The sequence below is a fragment of the Ylistrum balloti genome, unplaced genomic scaffold (genome assembly GCF_031769215.1).
Source record: "Ylistrum balloti isolate Yb309-2 unplaced genomic scaffold, AGI_CSIRO_Ybal_v1 Utg369590, whole genome shotgun sequence".
In the NCBI taxonomy this organism is placed as follows: domain Eukaryota; kingdom Metazoa; phylum Mollusca; class Bivalvia; order Pectinida; family Pectinidae; genus Ylistrum; species Ylistrum balloti.
The window spans coordinates 1228114-1238998 of NW_026781876.1; the positions used below are offsets into that span (position 1 = coordinate 1228114).

General features: G+C 35.4%; 1 protein-coding gene across 1 annotated transcript in view; it reads right to left on the minus strand.

Moving 5' to 3' along the window:
- Positions 1–10511, minus strand: part of LOC132544556 (heterogeneous nuclear ribonucleoprotein L-like) — a 41936-nt gene extending 31425 nt beyond the window's left edge. The window contains exons 1-8 of the mRNA XM_060208171.1: positions 10437–10511; positions 4775–4884; positions 3603–3651; positions 2963–3001; positions 2560–2633; positions 1514–1589; positions 1310–1395; positions 910–1006 (exon numbers count right to left, since the gene is read on the minus strand). Coding sequence (XP_060064154.1) covers positions 910–1006; positions 1310–1395; positions 1514–1589; positions 2560–2633; positions 2963–3001; positions 3603–3651; positions 4775–4884; positions 10437–10508 — 603 coding nt within the window. The 5' untranslated portion in view covers positions 10509–10511. The remainder of the gene's footprint in view (positions 1–909; positions 1007–1309; positions 1396–1513; positions 1590–2559; positions 2634–2962; positions 3002–3602; positions 3652–4774; positions 4885–10436) is intronic.
- Between the last annotated feature and the right edge of the window lie 374 nt (positions 10512–10885).

Consider the following 10885-nt stretch of genomic DNA (forward strand, 5'->3'; position numbering starts at 1 on the left):
TACTCATAACCTTACAGTCACAATCATATCCTTACAGTCACAACCATATCCTTACAGTCACAATCATATCCTTACAGTACCAACCATATCCTTACAGTCACAATCATATCCTTACAGTCACAACCATATCCTTACAGTCACAACCATAACCCTACAGTCATAACCATAACCTTACAGTCACAATCATAACAATACAGTCACAACCATATCCTTAGTCACAATCATAACCTTACAGTCACAATCATATCCTTACAGTCACAACCATAACCCTACAGTCACAACCATAACCCTACAGTCACAACCATATCCTTACAGTCACAACCATATCCTTACAATCACAATCATATCCTTACAGTCACAACCATATCCTTACAGTCACAATCATATCCTTACAGTCACAACCATATCCTTACAGTCACAATCATAACCTTACAGTCACAACCATAACCCTACAGTCACAACCATATCCTTAGTCACAATCATAACCCTACAGTCATAACCATAACCTTACAGTCATAACCATATCCTTACAGTCACAACCATATCCTTACAGTCACAATCATATCCTTACAGTCACAATCATATCCTTACAGTCACAGTCACAATCATATCCTTACAGTCACAACCATATCCTTACAGTCACAACCATATCCTTACAGTCACAATCATATCCTTACAGTCACAATCATATCCTTACAGTCACAACCATATCCTTACAGTCACAACCATATCCTTACAGTCACAATCATATCCTTACAGTCACAACCATATCCTTACAGTCACAATCATATCCTTACAGTCACAACCATAACCCTACAGTCACAACCATAACCCTACAGTCACAACCATATCCTTAGTCACAATCATAACCTTACAGTCACAATCATATCCATACAGTCAAAAACCTACCTTAGCAAATTCAATCTTGAGTGTACAGCAGCCTGAGTAGACGTCCGCTCCATTCAATGCCTCCTTTGCTCTCTTTGCACAGGGAGTATTTTCAAATGTATACTTATTAAGGAATCTTCATCAAAGTACAAAATAAAGGATCAAATAGACGTAACAATTTCATCTCCATTTATGGTCGATCTCAAGGCAAATAAAAAAATAGTAAAAGCAAAATCAAAACAGAACAGCCATTTAGTAACGTTTAAATCCTAAAAGTTAGACTCCATGTCTTAGTATCAGTTGTTGATAATTAACATAGCATTGAAAGAGAAACAAGTAAGAACATTTAGTAAGCAAACTGGTAATAGAAAAAATTCACAACCATCTGAGAAATACCAAAATTATAATCAGACAAGGATATTCAACCATAGCCTGCACCCCATGCTTCTTGAAGATGACGATCCTCTGTACATCTCCATAGGGACTGCAGATGGTATGCATCACATCCTGTAAATATGAAATACATGTTTTAGATGAGGTATAATTTCTTTTATTAAATACACAGATATAGCTTCAGGGATAACTCACTACCGGTAACAGTAAACCTAAGCCAGACATCACTCACCACTGTTATAGGGTACTCAGGTCTCAGGATAGTAAACAGCAGGATATGATTGCCAATCCTATTGTCATCAGGACCACTGGAAATACAGAAGCATTCATGGATTTGAAATATTATTATAACACAAATTTAAAAGATGAAAACCCCATATAGTTAACCCCATTCCAAGGGTCAAAATGACCTAATTTAAAGGATGACTGCCATCTCCAGAAAATGGTTCAGACTTATGTTAAAATCTGCACAAGGATCTAGATTAGTGTTTTAAAAGCAAGTTTATGTATGCTGAAGGCACATGACAATGTACAAAACAAAATGTCATCAAGGCCCTTCAGTTCAGATGACCTAAACAAGAGATCCATGGGGCCTTAACTGTCATCAAACTAAAAGGAATTCAAAATATTTTAGCAATATAGGCCAAAGACACTCTGCAGTTCATTTCTCAACAGTCTTGAGAGTGTTTACAGCATATGACTGCAACTATGTGTCGCTGAAAATCTGTTGAAATATTTCCACCAATCAGAAAGCTAGGATTGGTAGTAACAGATTTTTCCAAATTTGGACTAAAAACTGATTCCCTGTCAACCTAGGATGCTTTTGACAACTGATTGGGATAAAATCCTTATATAAAAGTTAATGCAGTTACTTTTCAATCAAGGTATACACAAAATTAGAAGCTAAGTAGAAAATTTGTGAAATTTCTGTCAAATGCTGAAGTTCACCTATATTTCATCACATTTTTTTCATTTTTCATCTAGACTGAAATATCAAAAACACTTCATTTTCCACAGCTTTTGAATTTTGAGCCCTTTGAATATTTTGGTTGCTGTAGTACTAGAAATTGGAACTATTTGGATCAGGAATATTTCCAAATGTAATTCTGTTTATATTAAGAGGCAATTACTCACAATTCATATTACAATGTTATTACAGTTAACTAAAGAGTTTCACAATTTATCTCTGTTAATCAACATTATCAACACAGATGTTGAGAGGCAGCAGTTGCCTAGTTATTGATTAATGTGCTATATTAAGATGGGTGAAATACAAACCCTGGTCTCTGGATACGCTGGCTGGTGGAAAAATTGAACAGGGCAACCTGGGACCGCACATAGATAGCATTGTTCTGGAAAATAACATTGTACATGTATTTATTTCTATCTAACAACACTATGTCCTAAACACAACAGGCCTTACCTTACAAAAATATAATGAATGTCTTTCAGGATTTTCTGTCTATGTTGCAGTGCAAAATAAACCAAAGGGTTAAAGAACCATTATGAAGACAGTAAATGACAAAAAATTATAGAAGTAATGTAATTTCATAGTATGTTGACAATACTTTGCTTTTAACTATAAGAAGCTTCTTCAGGGCATCCTTTTTGCCAATCAGTAAATGAAAATCAATTAGCTCAAATGGGATAATTATATACATGTTTAAAAGAGTGTACTTACTGCTGCATAGGTGACACAGCTTGTTGCACTTTCAATGTCCTGTAAATCAGCAAAGAGTCTGTTATTACACAGTACATTGGTAACAGTAACTTTGTAAATACATTTCCCTGCTTGGATTAATTCATAGTCACTGTAAATTCTCACTGACAGCCAAGTCATGCTGACACTAACAGAACTTGCAAATGATTTTCATAACCTTTCCAATGTTTACATTGACTTTTACATACATATACTCACATACAGAAGGTGTTTGTTTACATTGACTTTTACATACATATACTCACTCACATACAGAAGGTGTTTGTTTACATTGACTTTTACATACATATACTCACTCACACACAGAAGGTGTTTGTTTACATTGACTTTTACATACATATACTCACTCACATACAGAAGGTGTTTGTTTACACTGACTTTTACATACATATACTCACATACAGAAGGTGTTTGTTTACATTGACTTTTACATACATATACTCACATACAGAAGGTGTTTGTTTACACTGACTTTTACATACATATACTCACATACAGAAGGTGTTTGTTTACATTGACTTTTACATACATATACTCAGTCACAGCAGGTGTTTATGTTCATGAACTCACTACTCAATTAAAACCAAAAGTAAATACTCACTTCAAACTCAATTAAAGCTTGCCTCTTCTTTGGCATCATGATCACATAGCTGAAAACAATTTCAACATTAAAATGTTTACTTGTAAAATTTCTAAACATGAATGATTTGTTATCAGATTGGACACTGTACAATAATAAGGACCAAGGATAACCTACGATTAAAACTCGAGAATGATCAATCAGACGTTAAATTTTTCTTAAATGATATCAAGAGGCCAAAAGGGCCTGCATCACTCACCTAGCTAATTTAGCTAACCAGTCATTCAATAATTAATTTCAAATATGACAAATAAATTCTGAAATCATTTCCCTATTGGGCCCTAGCCTTGGTCTAACAGAAGTTAGATTCGCTATGTATTCCCCATTTACTCAAGAATGCTGAGCACAATAATTCTGATAGAAGAAGTAGGATTTCAAAGAACTTTCTCTATCTCCCATATTGGGCCCCATCCCTCTGGCCCCGGTGGGCAAAGACCCACCAGACAAAAGACCATCACCTTACGTCACTTGAGACTTAGTCTCAGGTGACTTAAAATATTGATGGATAGACGCTGGACAACAGCTGGAAAACAGAGGCCATGCCATCATGTAAGCTCACACGTCCTTTGGACCAGTTGAGCTAGAGAGGTCCATAGGGCCTGTATTGCTCATCAGACTTTGCTTGGCTGAAATTGCTTCATTAAAACTAATGGAAAAGGAATTTCAAATATCTAAGCACACAATACAAAACATATCTATTTCCCTATTGGAACCCCACTCTCTATCATAAGAGGGTCAGCAAAACCATTCATCCTTCAGACTTAATCATTCCTACAGGAGAAGTAGGAATTTAAAGAATTTGTCCTGTTAACAATATTTGCCCCACCCGGCCCCCTCCCATCTCAGAAAGCCAAGACCCGTCATCTCGATAAATATTTATTCCCTTTTACCCAACAATGCTTCATTCCAAATTTGACCGAAATCTAACCATTAGGATTTGAAAGAATTTGCAAAATTTCCCCTTTTAGGCCCGGCCCCTCAGGCCCGGGACCCACCAGGACAACAGATGCCACAGTATATCAACAAGTCACTTGACCTTTCATGCTAGATGAGCTAAATATGTGAAGTCACTTACACTTTTGTTTTTTATTCAACACGCTGAAGACCTATTTGTTAAAAGTATACAAAATTACCTCACGGTGCCGAAGTGCTGTACAGCATGGACAAGGTCGGTCTCCACAGTGGCTTCAGACAGGTTCCTAACGTGGACCACAGGAGATGGACTTGGTTTGTGAGGATCTTCCTGTAACACCAATAAAAAATGGATAGTTGAATGGCTCTATTATTCTAAGCTTTTATGGTAAAATTGCACTAAGCAAATACAAATGTGGGAAAATGAAATTTTAGCTTTTGTCCAAGTACTAGTTCGGCAAGGAGGGTCACAACTACTAAAACCATCTACCTAAAAACAAATACACTTACTAAAAATCAAACTCCAAATTGGCTACGTTTTATTGATTCACTTGAAATGTCAAGATGTCAGCTATTAACGCTAAACACAACCTAACACAATCTTTACTTTTTTGTACTGATTTGCTGCTGGAATGTTAGAAATCAATTCATGTTAATCCATTCATTTTTTTTTCTCTGCTATCATTTGTTATATTTTACAATGCAGGTATCCTTTTAAGACACTTTGTTGACTGTTGGTGATAGCCAAAATGTTAACATGCTTCAAGACTGGGTCTGACCACAAAATCAAATTACTTCCTTAAGCTTGAATTTAATTCTTAAATTCAACAGCTGTAAGATTTTACAAAAATTAAAAAAAAAAAAAAAAAACCAAAAAAAAAACCGATAAATTAGTCATGATAAATAAGATAGATTATCACTGAGAGCAGAAATCCACCAGAATACTATCTTAATCTGCACCCCCTAGCTAGAGTTATATATTGGAATTGTCAATCACTGATACCCTAAACAGAATATTAGACTTGTGAGCATCAATGCTTGATAATAATAACATAACAAGAGTCAGAGGACAGCATATTTCCTACAAGGACAACAAGAGGACAATAGGGCTTGTATTGCTCACTGTGTTTAGTTTGCTGAAAAATTTGTTTATTTCATTGTCATGAATTTACTGACAAAAGGAATTGGACAACAGACATAACACCAGTCAGATAATGAATGAATAAAGTAATAAGTACTGACAGCTTTAGTGGTTATGATATCACTCAATGATTGAGAAACAGTCTGACAGTCAACTTGCATGGAATGCAACACAGACACTTTGTCGACACATATTGCATGGAATGCAGTACAGACACTTTGTTGACACATATTGCATGGAATGCAACACAGACACTTTGTCGACACATATTGCATGGAATGCAGTACAGACACTTTGTCGCCACATATTGCATGGAATGCAGTACAGACACTTTGTCCACATATTGCATGGAATGCTGCAGACACTTTGTCTATACATATTGCATGGAATGCAGCACAGACACTTTGTCTATACATATTGCATGGAATGCAGTACAGACACTTTGTCGCCACATATTGCGTGGAATGCAGCACAGACACTTTGTCTATACATATTGCATGGAATGCAGCAGACACTTTGTCTATACATATTGCATGGAATGCAGTACAGACACTTTGTCTATACATATTTACTATCTTGTACTGAATCCATACAGTTAAATGAATGAGATATTGACTCTAAAACAGACATCTGGTATCAGTAATTAATGGAATTATTCATAACTGTATTGATGGCAACTATTTCAAAATGTTTTAATGTTTAGAATTTCTGATTGCTCACGTCAGAAAAAGAAGTAAAAAGGAGTTGTCTTTGGTAAGTGAAAGAGAACGATGAAAAGAGAGTGAGAACATTCTTCAACTAGATGACCTCATGTACAGACAGGGCTATTTATTAAGTGGGAATTACATAAATCAGCATTTAAATTACTTACAGAATTTCTTAACTGATAGGAATTTATATTAATTTTCCTGTCTCCACTAGCTTTATATATGGAAATGCACTGGTGTTATTCCAATCAGACATAAGTAATGGAAAGAAGATAATAATATATATTTGAGTTATTGTTGTAAAACATTAAAAAGTCTAATATGATGGAGAGGATATTAATCAGAATTATCAATGATGTAAGGTGGATTTGAAACATAACCAGGAGCAGGAGACACCAATTGTTAAAAATCTTAGAAAATAAATCATTTTGATATTTAGATGACAACACTTTACAAGTGGAAGTAAACCAGACTCTTGCGTATAAGATATAATAACTTGTTCTCTATTTCAAGCCAGTAATAATGTGCATGGACTCTGGGATGTTATTCTCGTCCTGTAATATTTGAACACACTGTATCTACTTATTCTTACAATGGAGGAATGAATGTAACTTCTTTCAAGCAATTTTCTTTCAAGTTTATATTTATATATAGCTATATTTAAGCATTCTAAGTACTGTCAAACTTTTATGTATTGGATCTGGGTGATTCAAAGTTTTAATTGTATCAAAAATTATGGGTGTTCCTAACTTTATTCCTATATATTACTACTAAATTACCCCTTTATGAATCAAAATTTTATGAATCTGAAAAAGCTGCTTTTCATTTTGAGGTGTGTTTTCGTAATTGTGTTTGTTCAGTTTCATTGGGCCCTGCCCATCCTGTCAAAGAGGGCCTAGACCCACTAATTATCCAATTGATTCCCCCTTCACCCAAAGATGCTTCTGACCAAATTTGGAAACAATCCAATCATTCCTACACAAGGAGTAGGATTTTAGCTCTATTTCCCCTAGTGGGCCCCGTCCCTCCCACTTTCTGGGGGCAAGACCCACATTTTACACAATATTTATTTTCTTTCACCATAATATCATTCAGACCAAATTTACACAAAATTCAATCATTCCTACTGGAAGAAATGGATTTAGGATAATTTTCTCCATTTCCCCTATTGGACCCCGTCCCTCCTGCACCAGATGGGGGACTTACTCTGTTAGTAAGGGGTGTAGTGGGCCCTGAATTTGGTACCCTGTACATTGTCTTTGTATGTTCAATATACCGAAATTCATGATCCTTGCTTAATTGACACCAAATGATGGATGGAATGGTGGACGCTGGGTATTTTCTAAAATGAGGTCTCAAAAAATGAAAGCTGAATATTGCATTGGATGATAAGAAAGTAAAGCAACTCTGTACACATACTTAAAGCTTTATGCTCATCCACTCCCTTTTCCAAGGTGGGATTTATACAGTCTATAGATTCTTTCTACTGTAAAAATGTCTTATGCAACAAATCCATCTGTGAAATTAAACAGCTGTTATTGACCATAAAATCAATTTTAAAAGTATTCATTCGTTAAATGGGTCAGAATTGTGATCGGTTTTCCAATGAATAGCATTAAATCAATTTCTAGATAGTTTAAAAATGATCTGCAAACCATCTGTTACATTGATTAACACTGATATGACCACCAATTATTGATCTTTCTTCACACAGCTGTGTAAGATTATAGACCTTCATTGCCTATTTGCTTTTCACTCATAAATCACACTAAACCCATGGATAAGTGGCAATTTTATTTCTCACATTGAAAACATTTTCATTGTGCGGTATATATATGCATATTTCACATGTTGAACAAGATGCAGTGTATTCAATAGAAGCCCGCAGCCGGCGAATCTGACCGTCTATTTTGATGTGGGCGCAGGCTATTTTAATTTCAGAGATAATGAAAAATATCCTCCTACCCGATTTAAAATGTATTCATTGTTAATGCATCATTAACCTTCGAGAATGCAAGTTTATTCAAATCGAGAGTGTGAGCCTCTTCCTCATCCTGCTGCACATGTCCGAAATCTGCCAGATTTGGAGCCAAATATTCCTAATGCAAAATAGTATCTTTTTTCTCCCAATTTAGACCCTAAGTTTCCCAATTTTAAGGAAAACGCCACTATTTTTCCCAATTCTAAGGGCCCCGGGCCCCAGTCCCAAAATGGGGTGTGAGATCCCTGGCTTGCCTGATGGAAAATAAGGAATATAAAACATGAAGCAGTCTATTGAAAACTATTTTGGCCAAGGGTTAAAGTGGCCAAAAGTTATGCCTATCCTCTAAAAAGTCTTGAACACACCGTAGATGTGGTCACAGGGCAACACAAAAGTCCCCACTAGCAACAATGACAAAGTTAGGAACTTTTCACAGTTTTTCTGCTTTGTTAAGATAGTCCCAACTCGTGAAATAAAACTGAAGTTCAGTCTGCACAATATATGTTAAAGCACCAAATCTGAAATGAATTTAGCTCTCCTTGCAATTTTGTTTTACTATTTCCCAGTAGAGTTTAACAAGCGTCTTCAATATTTGTGTAATCACAACCAGTAATAGTGTCATGATTGAATGGCCTGATCCACCATTCATAAAAATTTCTTCACACCAGCCTTGGACAATATCCTTGTAAGGGACATGTACTAAAATTGTTACTGCTCCACTTATCAATATGTAACACTAGCAAACATTTGACAGAAGTTATACTTACTAAAGTATCATTCAATTAACACTGTATTTAGAAATCAACTAATTTGACTCATTGAATAGTTTGTGTTCTCTGTCTTATTACTGTCCACTTTTTACTGAATACCAATTCTATGCACAGGTGTAGAAACTAGATAGCAACAACCAATCAACTTTAAGGGCAGGAAAGGTCACATCAGCCACTCTATGTTACAGAGTCTGTCACACACATATCTTGATATTTGACTGATAAAATAGGTTTATACTACATAGTATTGTACCATGTAGTTAAGTATAAGATACTTATTTCAACTATCAATGGTACAAAAGTAGGATTCTTGATATTTTCAACATAAAAAATCCCCCTTTTTTGTCAGCACCCTTTCCTTTTCAAAACCTATCTGGAACACTGTTAGTATTGCTTCAGTATCAAAATTAAATGTACCATACAACTATCATACATCAATTGAAAACAAAAAGAAGCAAAACAATCGTTCCAAGAGCAACAGTATTGTAATCAAGCAACTGTCACTAACCAATGTTCCCAATCATGAACATTGAAATCTTAACCGATTCCCAACATTACCTACATGACAGTAGCATGTTTTGAGGTTATAGGACACTTTGTCCAAAAAACAAACTCAAAACAGTTAACTCTGGTACTTCAAATCAAGAGAGTCCAAAAGTCACATTAAGGTATCAGAATTTTTAATTTACATGGCCAATCTGAATACGCTTTGTATGTCTATCAAAACGTTTCTGAGAACTACATTGTTAGCCTATTGTCTGTAGCTCTGAAATTTAAAAGCAGCCATCTTGGATAATGTTGACTTGGACTAACGCGTGTACAATTTCTTAGTGTATGTGATAGCTGGTTGAATTGAATCACACAGACATTAAATGAAGTTTCTGTACTACAAAGTGTAAACGTTTAATACTATTATGCATCATGCAACAAATACGTCTAGATTCAGAAGAGTACACATTTTAAATAAAACTTTAAAAAGTACACCGCTTTCCCCCACGAGATTAGGCCCATAACGACATACTTTTGACACATACGAAACCTATTTGAAGATAAAATTTAAAGACACATGAAAATGGTTTTGAAACAAAACCATCTGACTACGTAAAATCGATAAACTTGTATGCATGAAGGCAAACCGGAAAAACCCGTTTAAATCAAGACCCACGCTGTCAGACCGGCCTGGCGAAAACAGGAATTTCATGATATAGGCATCATCGATATGCACACAATATGCAATATTACTAAACTTAAATGTATATACATTGCAAAAATAGAAATACAAACCCTTTCTCCCCTTCCATCTTCAGTTCTTTGTCGTTTTGAGATGTGACCGTCGTATCCCGATGCCATGTCCATTTTGTCAGAGTGAGGCTAAGCTTCCAAGTGACGCAGATGACCTGACGCGCTCGCTATCGTAATCAAAGTACTGGAAGTACTGGGGACATGAACGACAGAGAGATATTTAACTGTTAGCGATGTGAATGCTGCTCATGCTGTAAAGTTCGAACGAGCTAAAGAGTTCAGACATCATTTAAAACATATAAATGTAATAGTTACAAGGATAAACTTGACAATATATATACAAATTCAGTATTCCGATATATTAATTTCATCACAAATATTAAATATTGTTAATCTATGTGAAATCTTGTTAGTTTATTGGCACATCCTTAGACCATTGCGATTAGATGATGATGTCAATAAAATATTTTAACAAACTGCGTGGATAACAA